Source organism: Xenopus tropicalis, chromosome 2 (assembly GCF_000004195.4).
Source record: "Xenopus tropicalis strain Nigerian chromosome 2, UCB_Xtro_10.0, whole genome shotgun sequence".
Classification (NCBI taxonomy): domain Eukaryota; kingdom Metazoa; phylum Chordata; class Amphibia; order Anura; family Pipidae; genus Xenopus; species Xenopus tropicalis.
In genome coordinates, this window is record NC_030678.2 from 71,426,080 (window position 1) to 71,451,355 (window position 25,276).

The 25,276-nt window shown below is 38.5% G+C and overlaps 1 protein-coding gene across 1 annotated transcript in view; it reads right to left on the reverse strand.

The window, feature by feature from the left end:
- sort1 (sortilin 1) overlaps nt 1-19,760 on the reverse strand; it is a 33,158-nt gene extending 13,398 nt beyond the window's left edge. Inside the window, exons 1-11 of the mRNA XM_018091538.2 lie at nt 19,393-19,760; nt 12,418-12,474; nt 10,485-10,558; nt 9,641-9,743; nt 8,503-8,667; nt 7,739-7,812; nt 5,906-5,955; nt 5,543-5,670; nt 4,245-4,392; nt 3,153-3,308; nt 2,896-3,002 (exon numbers count right to left, since the gene is read on the reverse strand). Of these exons, the coding sequence (XP_017947027.1) occupies nt 2,896-3,002; nt 3,153-3,308; nt 4,245-4,392; nt 5,543-5,670; nt 5,906-5,955; nt 7,739-7,812; nt 8,503-8,667; nt 9,641-9,743; nt 10,485-10,558; nt 12,418-12,474; nt 19,393-19,623 (1,293 nt within the window). The 5' untranslated portion in view covers nt 19,624-19,760. The remainder of the gene's footprint in view (nt 1-2,895; nt 3,003-3,152; nt 3,309-4,244; nt 4,393-5,542; nt 5,671-5,905; nt 5,956-7,738; nt 7,813-8,502; nt 8,668-9,640; nt 9,744-10,484; nt 10,559-12,417; nt 12,475-19,392) is intronic.
- Nucleotides 19,761-25,276: the final 5,516 nt, after the last annotated feature.

Consider the following 25,276-nt stretch of genomic DNA (forward strand, 5'->3'; position numbering starts at 1 on the left):
TCAAATCCGCTCACCAGAGTCACAGAATTGTCCGGGTGCTCAGGGCCCCAAACCCGTAGCTGGAGGGAAAGAATCTGCACACAAACAAAGAACTCCAAGCACTCCGTCACTCACTAAAAGCAGGTCTTTATTGATGCATTTAAAAACTGAGCTCTAACACGTTTCATGCGCGTGCGCACTTAATCATAGGCTTAAACACATACTGATAGGAGGGTTTAAATAGCGAATAACAGTAACTAACAATGATTGACAAGCCCTCCGAATTAAAAAACTTGATAAAGAAAATCATAATGGAAACAAAAAAGCCCCAAATTACAAAAAAAAAAAAAATCACTGAAAAGAATCCAACCAATGCATTTGCTATTTGTAAATATATCAAATTAAATGATCTATAAATTTAATATTGTATAATAGATGCCAATCAATGAAAAGCAAAATCAATTAATTTATACGTATGTTTGTAAATATATTAAATTATAAAGTTAATAAATATGATAAATACTATGAAATAAATATTAATAAATGAGAGAAAGTACAAGACAAAAAACTCATGAGGCTAAACATAGCAACTAATGTCAAAAACGGAATTAAGAGCCTCGCATACATGTCAGTACGTCTCTCATCTGGAATAATCCTGTCTATTGCTTGAATCTGTAAAAACAATACCTCGGATCTGCAACAATGTGTGAAATGTCTAGCTACTGGGCTGCTACTGTCTTTCGCTACAATGTGTCTGATGCGTTCACGCATCCTACTTTTTAAAGAACGGGTTGTGCAGCCGACATACTGAACTCCACACTTAGAACAAGTTCAAAGATAAATGTGTATTGCAGTTAACATAAAAATACATATTATATGATTTCCCAGTCACCGTGCTGCAAAAACTAGTAGACTGCTTTATATGGGCATAAGTCACACATCTGCGAGCGCCACAACGATAAGTCCCCTTAGTATTCAGCCAAGTGGTTTTCAAGGGCTTAGATCGCCACAAAGTAGGAGACAGTAAATTACCCAAAGTGGGAGCCCTCCGTGCTACCACTTTACAACCATCTTGCAAAACTGATGCCAAATCAGGATCATTGTAGAGAACAGGAATAAAATAATTTATTATTTGCCTGATTTTATAAAACTGATTGCTGAAAGCAGTTATAAAAGTTGGTGGACATTCATCACGCTTGGTACTAGTTCCACGAGAGTCCCTATAGTTTACAAGCAAACTTGACCTATCCATACGTAAGGCCTTAATGAAAGCTTGGGATAATAAGCTAATATTATACCCTTGGTTCAAAAATCTATCGCGCAAGAAGATAGACTGGTCTAGGAAAGCACGATCAGTAAGAACAGGAAATATTTCTTACTGGTTGGGCAGGCCCCTTTTTTACCTCTTGTATGGGTTATTTTTTCTTTTGGTATGTAATTCTGTATGTTCCAATATATATAGACCCATTTATTGTACAGCATTGTGTAGTATGTTGGTGCTTTATATTTATGCAGGGGATTGCAGTGAGAAACATGTTATTATTATTAATACAACTAATAACAATAATTACTGTTACAAGACTCTCTAAAGATTGTGATTGTGTTGCATATGATAATGCAGTCCAATTCCACACAGGTTCAGAATAATAGTGCAGGCTTAGCCCTGCACATGTACTGTACAGCAAAATCCAAAGATTTTACTTTAATGCACAGTCCAAGTCTGTAAATGCCTGCCTGGGAAAAGGTAGGAAAAACGGGACTTGGTGCTGCACTACAAATTTCCTGGTCCAGAACATTTTAGATATTAGCAAACTGAATTCACCACAGGATGTTTAATATATTGTCACCCCAGAGAATTTTTTTTATTTCTTTTTAAAGTGATACTGACAGCCACTTAATTTTTTTTTTTTACAAATGCTGTTGTGTTTTAATTTGTATCAGCTTTAAATTCCTAAACTAAGTCTGCAAGGTTTTTTCGCTTCATAATTATGGTAGCACAAATTACAGACCCACAGAGCAGCCATGTTTGTTCCCCTCTTCCGGGTTTTAATTTAAATGCCTCCCAAGTGAATAAATATGCCCAATCACAAACCTGCAACGCCCCTTCTGCTTTCAGCCGGTGTGTGACAAGCTCAGCTCTGTTGTCTATGTGTAATGGGGAGGGAGAGCCTTAGAAGCAAGCAGACACGGGACAGCAGAAGGGGGGGGGGGCAGCCCTTTGAAGCAGACAGGCAATGAAAAGATCAAGCCTGCCTGCTATCTAGTTCACAATGCGAGGGAGGGAGGGGGAACTCTTTGAAGCAAACAGCAAGCTGAATCCTCCCAGTTTATGACGTAGTCCTTTTGACAGATTGAGAAGCTACAGTCGGGGTGCCAGACAGTCGGGTTCAGGATCTTCAGTAGGATTTATGTAGAGAAACAGGACTTTTAGGAAAAAACAGTCAGCATGACCTATAGGTAGGTTTGGAAATAGGTTCATGTTTTTAAAAGAAATTTTTTGGCGTCAGTATCACTTTAAAATGTTGTCAGCAGGCAGCGAAAGACATTTTTGGGATGATCTATGCTTCGACTATGTTCCATGGCAAAAGCTGTGTCTGTTAAGGGCTGTGACAGACGAGGAGGATTAGTCGCTACGCTTGAGAGGAAACTTTGGTGATTTCGGCGCCACTTATGCCATCCCACCAGCGATTTACATTCTAGCCGAAGGGATGGCATATTGGGGAGATTAGTTGCACAGCGACTTAATCTACCCATCTGTCACAGCCCTAATGCAGCTAAAAATAGGGGTGTATTAGAGTGGATCCGCTTCTCGCCGTCTAACTGAAAACTACAGGCAGAGCGAAGTGGAGCAAACGCTCCATGTGCTGTAGCACCAAGATGGTAAAAGCCTATAGTATGAAAGAAAATATATCTCACCTGCTCCTTATCTTTAGCTGTTGAGTCACACTGTGCGTTTTCAGGCTTCCTTAGGGGACTCCATTCACCCCCCTGATCAAAAGTGATCACAGAATGGATAGAGTTGTCTAGTGGGAGCCAAAAAATAATAAAAAATTTATTTCCTTTAAAAAAAAAAAATCAATTTTCATCAAACAGGCTATGATCCCTAGATAAAAGGAAATACGGGCCACCCAAAAACAAATTTTAAAAAGTGTCATGCATCCTCGTAGCCTAACCTTCAGAAAGAACACTGGTAATGAAGACTCCATGCAAGGATGTCACATTGGTAAAATCAGTCTCCCCTCCTGTTGTTGTATACAGATGGCGCTCCAGTGATTTTGAATATAAAATACCGCGGTCATCTGATGTGTATATAGTACCGCATCCAGTGTCTGTAGGAAATACCAAAAGTTAATTCCAACATAAATTTTAAAAAAATGCAAATGAAAAATATACAAAGGGTAAAAAGAACATTTTCTCTCAAAATTATTTTTGCAACCCTCATGCTATGAGTAAAACTACCTCCCTTAAGGAGTCATGATGCTGGAAAATGCAACCTTTGGCCCTTCTGTGAACATGCTGAGAAATTAGAGAGGTTATAAGGAAGTCAATCACAATAAAAGCCTACAGCAGCATCACCGCCCTCCTAAAGAAAGAAATATGTCCTAATTTTGTTATTATATGCATACATTGGTTTTATGTATTAACTTGAAAAAAAAAATTAAACGAATTCAGTAAAAAACACAAAATACAGTAAACACAAAGTCCCTTGATTAGACTTGTTACCATACAGCTTTGATGTCTTTGGCCGATTTTAAAATTCTTTGCTTTTTTCACCTTGTACCGGTATGAGATCCCTTATCCAGAACGTTACAAATTACGGAAAGGCCATCTCCCATAGACTCCATTATAAGCAAATAATTCTAATTTTTAAAAATGATTTCCTTTTCTCTGTAATAATAAAACCGTACCTTGCACCTGATCCCAACTAAGATATAATTAATCCATATTGGAGGCAAAACAAGCCTATTGGGTTTATTCAATATTTAAATGATTTTTAGCAGACTTAAGTTATGAAGATCAAAATTATGGAAAGATCCCTTATCTGGAAAACCTCAGGTCCTGAGCATTCTGGATTCCAGGTCCCATATCTGTACAGTCACAATCACAGATTTGACTGCATGGCTGACATTATTTGTAATACTATTTAAAAGACCCACTGCCTGCCATAAATCACTTATAATTTTCCATAATGGTAAATACTATAAATTGCGTTATATATATATATATTTTTTTTTTTTTTTTTTTTATTATATATTTCAGCTCACCTCCTTCATCATCCACATGGATAAACACCATGTCATCGGTAGCTGCCAACACAGAGTAGAATTGTTCATATGTCACAGCTGGCAGCTGAGCCACATTCCATGTATTCCCTTGATTCTGAGAAACATGAATTTTCCTCTTTAGTCCATCCTATAACAAGAGAGAGATTTGAGGAAGTAGGTTTATTTACTGGCTTCTCTCTAATCCTTATTTCTAGGAGGCATATTTACTAAACTTTTAAATTCCAGTTTGTCTTTCTCTGCTGAAGTCTGTGTCAATGTGCTAGACAAGTTTTCTAGGCATCATAGCATATTTACTATATATAAAATAGTGATTTGGTGCGTCCATGATTGGGCACTGCTTATGCAAATGACGCAATTCGCTCCAAATGATGATTGAGAGACCACACACTGTTACAGTGTTTCAGACACGCATGATGTCCTTTAGGAGTTTATGTGGGCGATTCGATACTAGTCTTACCTGATTTGCCTTGAGTCCTGCTGTTGTTGCTCTGTTTATGTCTGATATGTTGTATGAAACTTGTTCCCTATACTTTAATGTTTAGATACTTCTTGCAACATTCTTTCACTTGATACATGTGTCTAAACCTAATAACCACTTACACTTAACTGAAACACTATAGTTTCACCTATTTTCACTCCATTTTATTATATTTCTTTGCCTCTTTTTGCTTCTTTTCTCCATGCTGTTTGTTTACAGTGGTTGCTATGGTTACCAGGGTCACTTTTTGGCACCATTTTTGTGGGCGGGTACTTAAATTGTGTGTTTGCATTCAATCTGTTGGTTTGTCCCTGAAGAAGAGTACTGTTTGTACTTGAAACAGAGTTTTTTCAATAAATTTTTTTTCTTTTTCAAGTCCCTGAGTGTGCGGTACTCTTTCTCTATATGTCAATTTTTTGACCTGCACCCAGGGCTGTTATTTTGGTGAAGGGTGTGCTTAAAAAAAAATACATGTATTTATGCCAGCATATTGTTCAAATGGCAAATATTGTTACAGAGATGGCAAAGACTTAAAATCACCCCACAGAATTGTAATGGTTAATAATGCTAGCAAATTAATGCAATAATATATGGGGGATATTAGCATAAAGGATATGATGTAGATAATGAGCTGATAATATAGCTGCTGCACCTTTAAAATGATAGTTCCCCTGTCTGGACCTGGTAAAATCACTTTTGGTGAAAAATAGTGGTGAAACAGAATTGGAGCACCAAAAGGGATATTTTCTATTTTAGTAAATATGCCCCTAGATCTCCAAACATCTTTGCCCCTACTCACCAACTCCACTACAGAAGCAAGCAAAAAACGACCCCACAGTCCAAAGGAGTGGACACGTTCTTTTAGCACCCGAAAAGTTTGCCCAAAATCTGATGTTCTCTTCAAAGTCATTAATCGGAAGTCTGCTTCTGATGCAAGAAAATGAAGACATTGGTGATATTAACTTATGTATTCTCCAGACTTTCTGTTTTTCTTTTATTAAAAGGATGACTTAGAGATGCATTATGCCATTTATTTAAGAATGCTGTTACTATAAAGTGAGAAACATATGAAGATTTCCCATCTTTGTACACACACTTGTGCAATGTACAAATTTAGTAACCAGAAAATCCAGTGCTTCAGGATTATAACTAGCATACTTACTACAGGAGTTGTTTCTAGCTGTGGTAAAGTGAATTGTGTTTCCAGCTGCCCTGTAGATACACAGTTACAAAATATCATTAACCTCCTTTACAGACATCACATGGTAAATGGTACCTTTAAAAAAAGAAGTAAAGCCTAATTTAAGAAGGAGGGCAAAAATGTTGTACATTATGTTTTGGGCTTCTGTAGCACCTCAAGGCACCAAAGCCCTTTAGCAGGGAAGATCTGTGCTTCCAAAGATGTCCCCAGTAGCTCCCCACCTTTTTTTCTGCTGATTCACTGCACATGCTCTGTCCTGCTGTCAGTTGCCGATGCATAGTATATTGTATATACAGAATATAAATGTCACAATATAAGGCTGATTAGTAAATAATACATTTTATAACTACAAGGCAATGCAAACAGAATCAGCCCTGTAGCATTATCTTACATGACAAATTAATATCATTTTCTGCTGCATAATTTGAGACAACCCCTAAGCTTAGGTTCTCAACAGCTGCCCAGAGCACACTGAACATGTGAGTGTCACAGACACTCCAAGATGGGGAGCTTCTATGACAGGTATATTATAATAATATAATATATAAAATGAATAATATATCCATATTCATTTTTAAGGTTTAGTTCTCCTTAATGGACACCTTAATACTGTACCTTAAACAGTTTAAAGGGATAACCATTACTAGCACTTTTGGTTTCTTCTATCCCCCCAGAATTAGGGAATCATTTTTATAATGAAAACTCAAGTAGTTCCTAGATAATGCATTTATGAATACTGTATGTATCCTAATGACATACCATAAATATAATAAATGGAATTTCTACCTCAGCACCTAAGAATGACCGAGAAACAATAATCTTAAGAGTATCAAAATCCTTTACTCGTTTATGTTCACATTTTTCATTGCTTGAATTTTTAAACAATACCACCAGACCACAGCTGTATTTAACTGGTCTCCCACACAAAAGCCAATATTTTGACTCATATTTTGTAACAAATTCAGCTTATGACTGATTTAGCCACACACCAGTGCTTTTGACAGGTTTTCAATTCAGACACATCCTTAAAGTTATGTAACTTTAAAATGACAATACCCGACAAATCAATAAACTTGAACTACAGGCCAGCTCTCCTCTTAACAAATAAACCAGCTCTGGGTTTGTACAGCAAAGTACACTGCCATTTTATAAGTCTTCCAAACAATCCTCTGCATTACCCTAGGTAAATTGCATGTTATCCGTTGATGATTTCTGTACTACAAATCCACACCTTCACTAGACAAAGAGGATTACTGGTAATCAAAGGTAAAATGAGAAGGAGCTTGGAATCAGAACATTTTCTATGTAAGAAGCACTTAGAATCATTGGGCTTGCACCCACCAGCAATTTTGGCAAGCACTAAAAGCACTAAATAGTTGGAGAACATTATTATAATTTTTTTGAGTTCGCTCAATGTGAATATTAATTAGGAGGTTTTTGCTTGCCTCAATACCCTTTCGATACTGGAAAGTCACTGTATTTTTGTCTTCAGTTGCATAAAAGGGACCAACTTACAGATGCAACTGAAGATCAAGAGAGAAATGTGTGCTCAAAACTGCCAACATTTTAATAATAAAATGCAAGTATATCTGTTTTTTGATGGATGTGCATTAAACCTAAACTATTAGGTATGTAACTACATATTGGTATAAAGGCAATCCAAAAAAGCAATTTAAATATAATGAAAAAGTACAGAAGGTAAATGAGACTGTGTCATTGTGCAGGTATCCTTTCTATGCATCTATTCTTTTGACTCAATATTTTCATTATCAGGATTAATTCTTTGTTACTTACCACTTTGCAGAACACACAGATTGATGGATTTCCTTCCACGTTTCTCCAAAATCTCTTGAAATCCATAACCCAAACTAACAATATATAAATAAGTACATTTTATTGACTAAAACAAATTTACGAAAACTTGACATAGTGGTTTACAAAATAAATAACTTGTGGACAATCAGCATTTTTGAGCATTGGTTTGTACTTTATAGGCAGAGCAATTAATCATAAATAACTGCAGCTGGGTTATACTTAGAATAAAACTCACCAATATCTTGACTAAAGACTGTCTTTTACAAGCTGATCTCTGGGGTATATTCTATTTGAAGTGCTGGACACTTATTTGTATTCCGGTAAGCAGAGCATTTCCCATACCTATACCATACCTAACTGTTATACTCTGATCTATGCTACAACTGGACATTTGTTGTGTTTGCAGACACACATGCTAAGTAGATTCTTACAGGTCACATATTTACCACATATAATGTAAAATGGGTTATATGATTAACTAACAGTCAAAGGCAGTTACGTTTTATATTATGCTACTAACTGCCCAAGCAGTTATCCATGCTGATGCTGGATGTGCCCTTTTATTAATCCAAACATTTGTGGCAGTACTATATCTTAAACACAAAGAAAACATTAAAAAATCTATATCTAGCACTGGTAACCTGAGTATTATAAAGTTTCTTAGAAAAATATATAAACCTTCATGACTGTAAAAACACATCACTTATGCAAGATTTTGTTTCAAACACTACATATAAACTCACATCAACACTAAGCACCAACAGGAAGTTAGAATTTTCTGTGCTGTAAGAGACTGATACCAGGGGATGAAATAGAAGATCTGTTTGAACAAAGATCTGTGCAGAGTCTGAGGATCTGAATATACGGCCACCTTTGCTACCACCAGAAACATCAGCAACCAGGATGACCTAAGAGCCAAGAAAGGAAATGCATAATATTATAACAAATTTACCAACATGCCATCCAAACTTGTTTAACATGCTATTTCCTAAAATATCACACACTCTTTGAAACAACATGTTCACGCCTAGCCTTGTTCTAATGGTGTCTCTCTTTCTAAAATAAAACAAGAGCAATGGGTGTACTGCAATGTAGGACCCAAAGCCCCTTTAAAGATTTAATTTGCTGGTAAGAACAAATCCTTATAGAGCACAAGACAGATATAATGAGTAAATATAAGCAGTTAAGTGAACACACATTCCTGAACTGTTATTTTGGCAATACTAAAAGCATTACCAGGTTCAGATAAACCTTAAAGGAAATGTAACACTACATTTTTTTAAGTAAAAAAGCTATTCTACGCTGCACCAATAACTGCCCTATCCTGCAAACCACTTAGTATTTTAAATGCTTTAATAGAAAATACCTGCTAAAACTTGGCTTCCTGTCAATTGAACTACGGCGATAAGGCGAAGGAAGGAGCTGCATCCACTATGCGACGATCGATCGATCCAGCCTACCTTCTTTCTGTATAGGAAGGAGTCAGGCTAGGCTCGATCAATCAATCGTCGCATAGTGGTTGCAGCTCCTTCCTTCGCCTTATTGCCGTAGTTCAATTGACAGGAAGCCAAGTTTTAGCAGGTATTTTCTACTAAAGCATTTAAAATACTAAGTGGTTTGCAGGATAGGGCAGTTATTGGTGCAGGGTAGAATTGCTTTTTTTACTTAAAAAAGTTTAGTGTTACTTTTCCTTTAATAAAGCCTTGTGCTTTACTATATTAATAAATGCAAACTGCCTTGCATTTACCATCCCCCTTAAGGTATTCTTTGAAACAACACATTCACGTCTATGTATCTGGCCTTATTCTAATGGCATCTCTCTTTCCAAAACAAAACAGCAGTGAGGAATATGTATTTATAACCCCCCAGAGCTTCTCTTACCTTGCCAGAGTTGTCAGGCCCTATAGCCATGCCAAATTCAGAATGAATGTAAGTATGGTTGATGAGAGATGTAACATCCTGGAAGGTTTTTCCATAATCATTGCTAGTGAAGAATATAAGAAAAAAAGTGTTTTTTTAAAACACCTTTAGTCACTGCTTGCTGGTAAAACATGTAAAATTGCTGGTAAAAAATGTAAAATATGGCTAACACTAACTAACTAACATCTAGGAGAGCTCAGGCCCTTCCACAGCTAAAGTCTTTATCGTGGCTTCCCATTAAACAAAGAATATCTTACAAACTCCATCTCTTAACTTTCAAAGCCCTCAATTTCTCTGTGCCTTACTACATCTCTTCTATTGTGTCTCCGTACATTCCTGGCCGCCTCCTCCGCTCCTCACAGAGGAAACGCTTGGTTGCGCCCCACCCCGACTACTGCTGTTTCCCGCCTTAAACCTTTCTGCCTTGCTGCTCCTTACATTTGGAATGCCCTGCCTGATTTCTTCCGGAGAGAATCTTCCCCTAGTCTTTTTAAAACTAAATTTAAAGACTACCTATTGAAGCACTAGCACAGCACCTGATCTGGGAACTAGCACTTATATTGCAGTGTCACCCACTGTAACCTGCAGTATTTATTATTCTCCTATTTGTGTCCCCTCCCATTTAGATTGTAAATTCTACGGGGCAGGGACCTCCATCCTCTTGTCTCTTTGATTCTTAAATTATTGCAACTGTACCTTGTGTTTATTGTTATACTTTGTATTTATTAATTATTTTAACCCCCTGTTGTATTAATCTATTCTACTGTACAGTGCTTTATAAATAAAGATATACATACATTCTTACCTCCTATACAGTTTAGACTGTGTATATGTCATGACAAACAGGGGTATCCGAAATGTGGTCAAAACAAGTATAATCTAAGGAAATAAAGTGTTGTTATTATGGTAGCATAGAGGAGAGGAAGGTATTTTGCCAGTAAAATTACTGACTCAAATGTTTGGCAAGTGCAAATAATTAGCAACAATTTAAAAGCTGGATTCCATGCTAATGATATTCAGAAAGTCCTGTCAAGGTTATGTGTGTACATCCAAAAATAAATGAGGGTGGCTATGTGGCAGACGAGTTTTCATGTTCGGTCTTGCACCTAGGATATTAAAATATGCAAGCCACTTATACCTTTAATGGGACTGCACTAGACAAACCATAATGGAAAAAGACCTTGAAGTCCTTGTAGATAAAAAAAAAAACACTTGGCTGTAGCAATCAATGCCAGGCAGCAGCTGCTACAGCGAACAAGGTTTTGACTCGTTTTAAAAAAAGCATAGATTCTCAGAAGGAAGGGGATATTCTCCCACTTTACAGAGCGCTGGTAAGGCCCAATGTAGAATATGCTATGCAGTTTTGGTTTCAAGCGCTCAAACAGGATATTATTAAATAGAGAGGGTCCAGAGAAGGACAATTAAGCTGGTAAAAAGTATGGAAAGTCTAAGTTATGAACACAGACTGGCCAAGTTGGGGTTGTTTACACTGGAGAAGATGTGCTTAAGGGGTGATGATGATAAGAAGGTTGATATGATATGAGGAAAGTTTAGGGTTATGGAAGATAGCTCATAATAGGAGTTAATTCAGGGGCTGGTCTGATTGTCATCTTGGAGTCAGGAAGGAAATTTTTTCCCCCTCTGCAGAAAAATAGACAGGCTTCACATGGGGTTTTTTTTGCCTTCCTCTGGATCAATTAGCAGTTAGGCAGGTTATATATAGACATAAAAGACTGAACATGGGTGTTTTTTTCAACTTAACTTACTATGTTACTGTGTAATTAATGTGCTAATATGTCAATCAGTTATTTAGGGGTCAGTGGCATTTACCCTAATTCCTGTCCACCTTCACAATATAGACATTGTTACTCTGTAATAAATAGTTTAGATGAATAGTAAAAAAGATTAATTAATGTGCCAATAAGTCATTTAGTTCAGTCTGAAATTGGTAGTCTATGGAGGTCAACCCTGCCAGCTTCTCTGCATTGTTATTGCATAATACGTAGGTTACAAAAGCTTCTATGTAAGTTACGTAAGTACCTAAGCAAGTCACAGTGGTTTTTGCAGACGTTACATAAATTTACGTAACTTCTTTCTCTATGTGGCCAGGCCCCCCTTCAGATTAAGATTTCACAAGATCGAGCGCTTTTATACAAGTCATACTCATACAGGTTATACTAATATTTTAAAGTTGTCACATGTGACATCTCTAAGCAATAGTTATAAGTGAAGTTACTAAAGGCAAATAATACATTACCAAAAGAATAAAGAAGAAAAAATTATTACACATCAAGATTGCACCCTACCATCCTTCATATCTGACCACCTGTAAAGTTTGCATTTAAATCATAACCCTAATTAAAAAATGTCAACTCAAACTAATATGGTTAAAATTACAGGCTGGACTACAGCTCCTTAAAAAAGCTGGTGACACAAGATACAATGTGACAGTTCTAACTACTTATATGTGCAATCCACAAAAAATATAACAAGCGGTCAGTATAACCTCCAGCCACTCAGTGGCACCCTATCACCAACCATATGTTTTCCCACATCGAGGCTTGAATAGAAATGTGGGGTAAACCTGCCTACAACCATGCAGTAGCATCTAGCCAGTGCCCTTGGTATACCCGTGGCTTCTAGCATCATTTTTACCGTCCCTTTCCAGAGAAGTCTGCGCTATACAGTGATGCAGATTATGTTTACATTTTATACATATATTATAATAAATAGCTTACCCCAGTTCCATCACCAATCCACATCAGAGAAAGTTCGCCACTAAGGTCAAACTGGCACTAGGAAAAAAAAAAAACATATACACATAAGTTAAGAATAATTCGAACTGCAGGGTAGCACTGGATTCAGTATTATTCAGTATGATTTACTTTATTACTCATAGAAGCTACTTAATCTGCCAATTCTTTAAAAAAACAAAAATATTTTCCTATTTTGCCATTATAAGGCACAATGGGAGAATTAGTTTATATTTCACTGAACACACTCCACATTTCCCCCTCTGCGCTCCCCTCACTAATACAGCCCTGCCTGCAGTCAGCACTGTATTGATGACGGGGGGTACATAGGCATCTCTACTCCTGCCCTCTTCAAAGGCAAAAGGTAGGGAGCAGCAGGAGATTTTTGATCCAGGACTCAGCACAGAGAACAGTAATCCCAGGTAAGAAGGCATTAAAGGGGTATGCTCTTGTGCCCTTGGGCTTCGCAAATGAGAACTTAAGCCTTTCTTAGGCTTTGAAAAAAGAATCAGCTAATTTTACAGAAAGCGTATATGTGGACTGGTAAGTTTGTTTTGCGAGCTTTTCTTCTGCTTAGCAAAATCAGGAAGTGGCTTCTTTTCAGAACAGGAGGTTGAAAATTAAAAATCATTTCATTTTCATGTTTAGTGCAAAGAATAACAAAGAATCCATAAATATGTCTTAATTAAAAGAAGAGGCAAAAAGAAGAAGTCCTATTCGGTGAGCTTATTTTTTTTTTTTAAAGGAAGTATACATTAAACAAGTTAGAACAAATAGAAGATGGCGTGAATATAAACAATAATGGAATACAATCCAATCATGACTGCATGTCAGTCTAAGGGCAAGCATAGCAAAGCTATATGTGCGCAGTTAAATAAATAGGATTTGTGCTGAACATGCTTTTTGCCACTTGTTTTAATCACAAAAAATCTAATGGTTTTGTTACTTCTTGGGCTAAACAAGGCAAACTAGTTCTTGCAATTATATTACTATTGCAAAGATAATCCCCCTGATTCAATAAGCAATTAAAGCAGACCTATCACCCTTACCTTAAAGGAACAGTAACACAAAAAAATGAAAGTGTATAAAAATAATTAATATATTATGTACTATTGCCCTGCACTGGTAAAAGTTGTGTGTTAGCTTCATAAACACTACTACAGTTTATATAAATACCCTGCTGTGTAGCCATGGGGGCAGCCATTTAAATTGAAAAAAGGAGAAAAGGCACAGGTTACTAAGCAGATAACAGATAAGTAGCATAGATTCCCATTGTATTCTACACAGTTTATCTGTTATCTTCTTATGTAACCTGTGCCTTTTCTCCTTTTTTCAATTTAAATGGCTGCCCCCATGGCTACACAACAGCTATTTCTATTAACTACAGTAGACTTTCTGAAGCAAACACACAACTTTTACCAGTGCAGGGCAACAGTACATTATATTTTAATTATTTTAAAACATTTTTATTTTTTAGTGTTACTGTTCCTTTAAAATTCTACTACTGGTAGAACAGACAGTATAGAAAAGCAGCACTATATACTGCCTATATAACTAGCTTGGAAGCATTAGGAAATCGTGCACCTCTATCTACATAGCTAGCTCCAAGGAAAAGCTATTTCTCTAGGTATCTGAGCTGGCACTACTTCAGGTTCACTCAAATTAAATTGTTCAAGCCTAGGAAAAAGCTGTATAAAAACAAAAACAAACTACTGCCATGCAAATATTGACTTAGAATTAAGAAACAATAGGTATTGTAAATTAAACAAAGCATTAAAGTGACACTACCATCAACATTTTCTCTGTCTCCAAAACTTTTTAACAGTGTCAGACTGGCCCACAGGAATACCAGTAAATCTCCCGGTGGGCCCAGGGGTCCAGGCCCAGATTTGTGGAAAGGCCACAAAGGCCCGGGCCTAGGGCGGCACAAGTTTAGGGGCGGCACAAGTTTAGGGGCAGCATGCTGCCCCGGGCCTAGGGCGGCACAAGTTTAGGGGCGGCATGCCGCCCCGCCGCAACAGAATTTTAAAATTTGGCTCCCATACGGAGCAGTCGGGACCTCTCCCCACTGCTCCGTATGGGAGTTTAAATGTGCGATTGCGCATGCGCACTCAGGGGGAGAGGGCGCCGCGCAATTGCGCATGCGCACTCGTGGGGGGGGCGGGGGCGGCCTCGGGGCGCCGCGAAGTTAAATCCGGCCCTGCAGGGGTCAGTGGCCTATTCCATGGTCATTCCCTTTTTTTTTTGCTTGGAAACAAGGAGATTGAGGAGTAGATTATAGCATGTAAATAAAATAGACTTGTAGAACAAAAAGGTTAAATGAGAAGAGGAAGAAAAATAGTTTGGAGAATGTGCCCATGGTTTGGGGTTTTCTGGTGGGCCCCTGGGGTCCCAGCCCGACACTGCTTTTTAATACTGTTATACAATTATAATCCAATTATACAGGTACTACACCATATTTAGAATATCTTGGCATTCAGTGTATTAAGTTCCCCTGTTTTTAAATAAAAAAGCAGCAGTATTAGGGATAAAGGGTAAAAACTTTGATGCTGTTGTGCTAAATGACAGCAATCCAGATATCTAAAATCAGTGAGACAATTACCGCTAAATTCAAACTCAGTGATGTTTATTTTCCCCATATAAAGTATTAGTAAATGCACAAGACAATTGTAAGCCAGATATTAAAGAGATACTGACAAAAGAAATTAAACCTTTTTTACATTTCTCATAATCTCTTATATTTGCATGGTATTGCAAATTTGCCTTAGGCTAATGTCCCACAGGGAAATTTAGTGGCTGTGATTTTTAAAAAGCAAGTTCCAGAGATAAGTCACTCATCTTTTCCTAACAAGTGATTACTAGAGATTTCAACAATGGAGCGATTCTATTTCCCACAAATCCAGGTGTCATATTCCCCGCCCACAATTAGAAATTACATTTAGGGGTATATTTATCATGGTGTGCAAAAAGTGGAGTGAAGCATTACTGGTGATGTTGCTCATAGCAGCCAATCAGATAACTGTTGAAATCTAATTGCTGATTGGTTGCCCTGGGCAACTTTTTACACAACATGATAAATATACCCCTACGTGCAAAGGGGAAATTGCAGCTCAGTGGGTTTTACTTTCAGTGATTCCAATACTTTTGAATGACAATGATTTCTTTGTAAAATCGTTTGAAAACGGGTCTCATAGCGATTTGGAGCAATAAGCGATTTGAAGTAATATCGTCAGTTTAGGTACTGCCGATTTATATTCTTCTCTATGTAGATACAAAACGAGTGACTTGTCACTAGAACTCATTTTTGTAAAAATATCTCTCTGTGGGACATTAGCCTTAAAGGAGAAAGAAAGGTAAAAACTAAGTAAGTTTGATCAGAATGTAAATACAGCCATAAGCACTCACAGAAAAGCTGCACTGACTTCTCTGTGAAAAGATTTCTTGTGTCTGAAATTCATGTGCCAGAGACACGCAGCTCTCTGCTCTCTCCTGCTCCCCCTCCCTCAAGAATGCTAGGAACTCACTCCCCCCCCCCCTTAGGAATGTGGGTCTGAGCCAATCAGCAGGAAGCTGACTCATAGGGGGAGATTTATTAAGACACGAACGCGCCAAACGTATTTTCGCTGATTTTTTCGACTCGTGTGACTTTTGCGTACACCCGAGCGAAAAATTCGGAAAGGTTTTGCCGCTGTTTACAATCGTTCGATATGAACATTTTGTGACTTTCGGATCGCCAATACGATAGTATCGTGACTAATACGAATTTTTCGTAAGCATTTTCGTGATATTTGCGATCTTCAGAAATTATCGTATCCAATCCGAATTTTTCCCATTCGGGATTCAAACTCGTGTTTTAATGAATCGGCCCCATAGTCTTACTAACTGAGCATGTTCACTTGGTCTGGGTGTCTGTGCAGGAGCGAAGCATTATAGGAATCTTCTTTACACAGCTCAGCGCTTTTTCTTCCCGTTTGGCTTCTGATAATCTGAACGGGAGAAATATGGGGAGATTTAAGGGCACTACTGAGACAACTGAAGGTATGCCTGCAGCTTTAGATTAACTCTTTATTAGCCTTTCCTTCTCCTTTAAAAGTATTTGCCTAATGCTTTAACATTACCTATCTGATCCCCCATATTTCTCTATGACTCACAGGCTGAGAAGGGACAGTCAGGTTGGCAGGACTGTCAAGTTTAGAAAAAGCTGATCTCTCAGATAAAAATTAACCTATAGGTAACGTTTAATGTATATTAATAGTTGTGTGTCAGTAATACTTTACGGTACAAACAAAAATTTCAACAGAGACTAACTTTCAGTTTTTGCTAGCTCTAATTTAACTTGTTCCATAGAAAAACTATTTTTTAAGTAAGTATTTGAACTCGCACTATATAGGAAACCACACAACTGAATATGCACCCATTTATCAGGCAGTGTTTGACTGTATGACTGGAGACATAAATGGGATATTTGGGGCATGTCAAATATGCATTTAAATACATAAGTACTGCAATGGCATCTCTGCAATTTCTTATTTGCATATTGTATCAGCTGACTGGAAATGTTTCTATGTAACATGTCAAATAAGGAGCACTGCCTTAACCAAATCAAGTCTATAGGTGTCAGTAAGAACTGTAACAGTAACAACTGTAATAGATCAAAAAAGCGCCGCACTATAAACATAACAAAAAAAACAAAGACCCCGCATTTTGGTTACTAAATTTGCCTTCCTCAGAAATAAACACCCAGAGGTTTGGTTTTAATCCCTAAGAAATGTTACATTTAGTGGCTGAAACATTGGATGATTCCAGTAAATGTATTTATTTTTGCAACTCTTCACTCCTTATTTTTTCACAGAGGATATTTCAGGTTACACATTAACTTTTTTCCCCTACTTCTACTATTCTCTCCCTATTAATAAAATTGCCATTATGGCATTCTGGCCAACAGATCAGTAATGTGTTAAAGACAGTTTCATCACAAGAGTTTCCTTAAAGCACTCTTTAATAATAAGTTATGTGATGCATTCAGCAGCTTTTTTTACCATCCATAAATCATCCAACTGTAAACACACTGCATAGGGGACAGCGCCCATGTGAAGGTCACTGGTAGAGAATACCTGTTGCACAGTACCTGTCAAACTGGATTTTCAGGTTCATAACAACAGGTAAGCATATACACAGAGTTGTTCTTAAAGTGGCATTTCACCTTATAATATGGTAAATATTCTTTGACAATGTATGCTTAGTATTTATTATTTCTCTATTTTTTTTTAAATGATATACATATCTTTTACTGTTCTGCAGCTCTTAGCAACATAATAAATGGTTGCATAATGGTAATATTGGAATATGAAGGCTGAAAATGTTAAAAAAAATTAATTAAAATCAAGCCAATCTAAAGGGCTATTGGATTAAAATAATCCAACTAACTGGGGAGGCATTTCTCAGGGTGGCTGCCCTGTTAATTGTTTTTCTATGAAAACAGCCACTGTCTAAGAATACATTCAAACAGGATAATATTAAAACTGCTTAAGGAACAGAGCACCCATCAGCTAGTACAGTAGTACTCAAATGGTAAAGGATCTATACCTACCAACAAACAGTTCTTTATTAGGGAGACCAGTATACAGAGAAACAGTTAAATTAATTAAATACCAATTGCCATAAAGTAAGTTTGTGGTTAATCATAACAATAGTAACAGTTTTTCTCTGTAATGTAATAGCTTAACTTTCCTGGTTATTGTTATAGCATTCTATAATGCCCATATAACAATAAGGGAAGCAGACCATGGGACTAACCAAGCCAGTGATTTGTACATACAAATTGGGGGATCCACTTTTAAAGCACAAATCTGTGGGTTTTTTCCCCCTACCATTTAAGATATGTTGGCATATCAAAGAGTGAACCTAGAGTTTGGCACAGCAAGCCAATGTAAAATTCCTCCTCTTTCAATCCATTTCTAGAGGATTTTAAAAGACATATCAAGGGGTGAACTTTTAAGTTCGACTATTGATAGATATGCTACAAGAAATCCCATAGAATGGTACAGGATATTCACTCTTTCATATATATGCCCAAGAGCCTTCATACACATATAAAGGCATGGCAAGGTGTAGCAGCCACTTATGCCAAAGCACTGAACCTTTAACAGGGGAAAAAAAAAAAAAAGAGAGTGTGGGTATGAACCAAAAGATCCCTAACTATTTATGTCTCTACTGCACTGGCTGAGGGTGGGGTTAAATTAAAGGAAAATCAAAGATGAACATTTTTATAAGCGTATATAAGGGCCCTTACACACAGATGTTTAAAGGTGTGTTCCTATTTGGGTTCAAGTTGAATTTTCGGTACCCTCCTTTCAGTACAGTAACAGAAAACTGGTTTCATTTATCCGACTTTTTCCTATACCATAAAACTCATAATAAATTAAACACAAATGAAATCATAAACATGTGTGTATGGGCCCTTATTGAACTTTCTATGCAGAGGTGTAACAAATGAAGCATGCTGAAACACAATGAAATATAACTGCACTAAAATGCAGATATAAATGCTAGTGGGTACAACCAGGTTGAATGAAATGGAATCAGTCAGCTTACTCATTAAGAAGCACTCAAACATGTCATGATAAATATGTACATGTTAAATTGCTGCATGCTCTACAGCCCTGTGTGCTTTAGCTCCCTTGTATTTTGTTAACAACATTCTGCAGCAGCCACAAAGATTCTCTGACATTCTATGGTGGCTAATCTACCCCAATTACAACTCAAATGACACATTGTGCATTGGCGAAAATATATATTCGCCATCAGATGTGTATCATCTGTCATCTCGAACGCCAGGTTCACTTTGTTGCTACAAATCGTTTCAGCCTTAGCGAAACCCCTGGCACCTGCATTGTTAGAACCTCATCGTACTCATTACCATCCCCAGTTGTATTTCCCAACCCTGTCTGCAGTTCGCACCGTGTGTGTATCGTTTTCCAGAGCGCCCTGAAAGGCCCATTTCTCCTGACAAGTTCCATCGACTGCCGGCGTCCTGTTCTGTTCCAAGCTCCTTCGATTGCGAGCAGCCAATGCTGCCAACCCTGGACGGGCATCGAGTTCATCTGCAAGATAGGCTCCCCACGACACATCGCATAACAACCACAGAAGAATAGCAGCGAGCCGGCTATTAAGCCCCCTGGGTAAAGACATCTCAACGAAACCGCACCACGGGCTAAACTGACACAAAACGCGCTCCCGTGTACTGATTGGCCAAAGGAGCGGTCACTCAGCGCTTAGCAATTAGCCTACTGGACATGCTTCCGTGTTGTCACGGACACAGGTAAGGCTGCGCCTACCAGCTGTATACTAATAAATCAGCTCGCTGCATGGTGCTTCTCTGCCATTGGCTGAAAGGTTTCTCACTGGCAGCCCGGTGACAGCCTTGTGTTTTTAGCAACCTCAAGTGTATAGATGGTTAAAAGGAAACGAGAAGAATAAGTTGTCTTTCATGAATATGAAAGTACCTTGCAAATGAACAATGCCTGGCGTTTTGTTTTTTTTATTATTTTTGCTAAATTGAACACATAATTACTTTAAAAACGGGCTTATGCTTGGAAACTGCATTAAAACTCGCACTTATATACTTGGGTTGTATAATTGTCTCCCAGAAGTAGTGGTACTGGCAGAAGCTTCAAGGAACAGTTCAGTGTAAAAATGAAACTGGGTAAAATGAATAGACTGCGGAAAATAAAAATATTTGCAATATATTTTAGGCAAAAATGTAATATAGCCAGAACTCTACTTCCTGCTTTCAGCTCTCTAACTTTTTAGTCAGTGACTTTAGAGGGGGGACACATGGGACATAACTCTTCAGTTAGTTTGTGAGAACACAGGTCAGATTCAAATGATAATAAATGAACTGCTATGTCACATATGGCCCCCCTCAAGTAACTTATTGGTTACTGACTGCTACAGAGCTTACAGAGCTGTAAATTCAAATGATAATAAATGAACTGCTATGTCACATGTGGCCCCCCTCAAGTAACTGATTGGTTACTGACTGCTACAGAGCTTACAGAGCTGTAAATTCAAATGATAATAAATGAACTGCTATGTCACATATGGCCCCCTCAAGTAACTGATTGGTTACTGACTGCTACAGAGCTTACAGAGCTGTAAAGACGGAAGTAGAGTTCTGGCCATTATGTTAGGCATTTTCCCACTTCAGCCCTTATAGATTACATTTTTGCCAGCTAACTATATTGAAAACATTTTTTATTTTGCACAGTATATCTATTTTACCCAGTTTCATTTTTACACTGAACTGCTCCTTTAAAGCTGGCCATACACGTACCGAAAAAACGTACAAAATCTATTTTTGTATGGCTTTGGGACTGTGATAATTTTCATACCGTAGTGATCAGTCTTTTAGAAAATTTTGGTCAGCTAATTAAAAAATCTGCGACTGTATTGTGTATCATGCAATATCCTTGGAGGACCTACAATGAAAGTTACTTTTGTATGATTGGTGTCTGCCAACTATTTCATGTTCAGAACACCCACCGATCTGTATTTTTAGGGCTTTATCCTACAATTTCAATCTAAATGTTAGTTTCAGATTGTTGCATTTAATCGATATTTGTCAAAAGAAGACTAACATTTGAACATGTTTGCCCACCTTTAGTTTCAAGAAAAAGTTGTATGCCTTTTTAGCAAGGGAGAAAACACAAAGTTACAGAAATGAACTGTTTGCACAAAGGGGACTGATCCCATTAATCTCTTGGACTTTTCTAACTTGTGAGGCAAACTGGGGAGGCTTCAGTAGGTGCTTTTAAATCTTATTCTGGATCAACTAGCAGTTAGGCAAGTTTCACTTGGCTTTGTATCAGCCTGACTCACTGTGTTATAATGTTTGTATTTCTTTTGTAGGTTTAGCTAAATTTGTGTGCAATATAGACCAAAGTGTGTTGTACACTATGTCTTTTTCACCATTTGACCATTTTCCCTTACAGGGAATATAGCCTATGTTCTTGCGTATAGAAACTATTATTCCATCAATCTTCAATGCAAACTGTAACGTATCATCCACAGACCCATTAAGTTATAGTAACAATATTGTTACAGCCGATACAAAAAAGGCAGATCTGCTAAACCAGTTCTTTTCTTCTGTGTATACAGTAGAGGAGCCAGAGTGCAAGTCCCACCCAATAGCTGCACTGTTGCCTCAGCTCCAACTACACAGTGGTTGACACAGGAAATGGTGCTTAAAGGGTTACACAAGATAAATGTAAACAAGGCCCCTGGGCCAGATGGAATACATCCTCGGGTACTGAGAGAGCTAAGGTCAGAATTACAGTGGCCCTTGTTTCTGATATTCTCAGACTCTCTTTCATCAGGTATGGTACCTAGGGATTGGAAGAAGGCAAATCTCATTCCTATATTTAAAAAGGGTGAAAGATCTCAGCCTGGCAATTATAGGCCTGTATGTTTGACATCTGTGGTGGGCAAATTATTTGAAGGCTTGTTAAGGGATCATATACAAAATGATGTACTGGAGAATGGCATTATGAGCAGTAATCAGTAGTGATGAGCGAATTTTTTCGCCAGGCATGGATTCACAGTGAATTTCCACATTTCGCCATTGGCGACTTGTTTCACACAACTTCTGTGAAAATTCGCCACTGAAAAATTTGTTGCGCAGAATTTTTTTGTTGCGCGGCAAACAAGGCATGGTCATGTCAAAATCGGGCGTGGTGGCATCAAAAAAACGCGGTGACAAAGAAATAGCCACGAGCGAGAAAAAATAGATGCGGCAACAAAAAATACATGGGCAACAAAAAAAATTGTGCGACAAATGCGTTTTGTAAATTTTTCGCCGTTTCGCGAATTTGCTCATCACTAGTAATCAGCATGGCTTTTTAAAGTATAGGTCATGTCAGACCAATTTAATTGCTTTTTATGATGAGGTAAGTAAGAAGCTGGACAGCGGGGATGCAGTACCAGTCCATTCTTTCCAGGATGTGGCATCCTTGCAGCAGGATCTTGACTAACTGGAAATCTGGGTGGCTAAGTGGCAGATGAGATTTAATGTGGATAAATGTAAGGTCATGCACCTGGGATGTAAAAATATGCAAGCCACTTCTACCCTTCATGGGACTGCACTATGCAAATCCAAAATGGAGAAGGACCTTGGAGTCCTTGTAGATAATAAACTTGGCTGTAGCAAGCAATGCCAGGCAGCAGCTGCAAGGGCAAACAAGGTTTTGAGCTGTATTAAAAGGGGAATAGATTCAAAGGAGGAGAGTGTTATTCTTCCCCTTTACAGAGCAATGGTAAGGCCCCATCTAGCATATGCTGTTCAGTTTTGATCTCCAGTGCTCAAACGGGACATTATTGAATTAGAGAGGGTGCAGAGAAGGGCAACTAAGTTGGCCAAGTTGGGTTTGTTTACACTGGAGAAGAAGTGCTTAAGAGGTGATAAGATAACTATGTGTAAATATATAAGGGGATCATATAATAACCTCTCTAATGCTTTATTTACCACTAGGTTCTTCCAATGGACACAAGGGCACCTACTCCGTTTAAAAGAAGGGAGGTTCCCATTTCAATATTCAGAAAGGATTTCGGATTTTTACTGTGAGAACTGTGAAGTTGTGGAATTCCCTCCCCGAATCAGTCGTACTGGCTGACACATTATATAGCTTTAAGAAGGGGCTGGATGGCTTTTTAGCAAGTGAGGGAATACAGGGTTATGGGAGATAGCTCTTAGTACTAGTTGATCCAGGGACTGGTCCGATTGCCATCTTGGAGTCAGGAAGGATTTTTTTCCCCTCTGTGGCAAATTAGAGAGGCTTCAGATGGGGTTTTTTGCCTTTCTCTGGATCAACTAGAACTTAGGCAGGTTATATATAGGCATTATGGTTAACCGTGACCGTGATGGTCCCTTGGACCGACTCGGCAGCTTATCGGCCCGTGTAGTGGCAGAAACGATCGGACTGGCCGACCGATATCTGGCCTGAAATTGGCCAGATATCGGTTGGCCAGGTTAGAAAATCCCGTCGGATCGGGGACCGCATCGGCTCGTTGATGCGGTCCCCGAACCGACTGCCCTATTGTCGCTTGCAGAATTCGATCGTTTGGCCCCAGGGCCTCCCCCAGGGCCTCCCCAATATCGCCACCCGTAGGTGAAGATCCGCTCGCTTGGCGACATCACCAAGCGAGCGGATCTGCTGGTGTATGGCCACCTTAAGACTTTGTAATAGTGCAGCCACTGCCAATATACCCCATTCAAGTTTGCTTTGATGAATTACTGACTGGTTACTGTGCCTGTAATAGGCCCTGCTGCTATTGTGAGTACACTGATCCTGATCTGTAGACCTTGGCTTTTCCTGGCTCAGCTCATCTGCAAGCTACTGAGAGGACTAAGGTCATCTATATCATTGCTCTACTGTTTGGAAAGGTACTCGACTAGGCAGGTCTTTCTGGGAACATCTCTCATCCTTTCTGTGATCTTCTCATAATCAACTTGGCTGCCTTTATTGCAAAATGCTTATTGCTGCAGGTCGTGTAATGTATCTGCTCAACTTACGAGAATTTCTCAAGGCTCTCTCTTGCCTTTTTAACCATTGTACCTGGGAGCACCTGGTATAATGGGGCCATGATTTGGCTGCTTTCTGGCAAGGTCTCAAAAAATTGATCAAAGATGAACTGTCCAGGATTTGCCTCTGCTCTTTGAAAAACGTGGGTGAATTGACAAAAATTGTGATATTAAAGGAGAATGAAACATACCTTTACACTATTTCATCATATAGTTTGTGTGTACCCCTACTTTGAAACAAACTTTGAACAAAATGTTGATATTCCTCTTCCTTTACCTCCATTTTTGTCCCATAGTACTCTGTTAGTCTTCAATCTAAGCATTTTAAACTTTTGCCCATCACTTTGCCCTTTAGGGCTCGTACTGATAAACATTTTTATTTGTGCTGTGGTGGCGTTCTCCTGTGTTCCACCACAGGTTGCAGGAAGAAACGCATTCCATTCTTCCATACATGGCTGTACTCACACAGGCGTGTGTAAGCGCTGAACGCAGGTGGAATGTAACATGTTGAAAAAGAAGAATGGTATGCGTTTTTTATCTGCGCTCCCCTGCAGTGGAATGCAGGTGAACACCACCAAAGGGGAGCACAGGTAAAAAGGCTCTTCAGTATGAGCCGTTAGAAAGAATGTATTTTGCACGTACCATTATAATTCTTCCCCTGACCCTTAGAAACAATTCACATGTGCACATTAAATGTAAATATTACAGCACTGTTGTGGAGGATCATGCATGTAAACTGTTCTGCATCTGCCTTCACCCTGAGATCACTATTTTCTTGTATGACAGGCAGCAGCATAACACCATGCCAGCCTCCCTGCTAAAAAATCTTCAGAGGGACCCAGCACGCACCTACCCTGCCCTCCCTCCACCCACCAGCTTGTGTCCCCAGCTCCACAGCTGCTTGCACCAAGTAAGTAAGAGATCAGTTGAGGAGGGGGAAATTCTTACGGCTACAGGGGAAGCAGACCCCGCGGTCCAGGTCCCCCAAGCCTCCCCACGACATGAGACACGACAGATCGTTAAGATGCACATTGCTACGTAAAAACTAGACATGGTCAATACTTTAAATATTTTTAACTTGTTGAGTGTCACTTTCCTTTAACACAAAAAACGGGTATAGAATTGGTGGATTCAGTTTACAGATTTTTCTTTCATATAATATTTTAACAACATTTTTTCTGAAATTTGTCATTTGCTTTTACTAGACATGTCATTTTGTCATCAAAGTGTCATTATTACTGCAATAATCATTCTGTGTCCAGAACT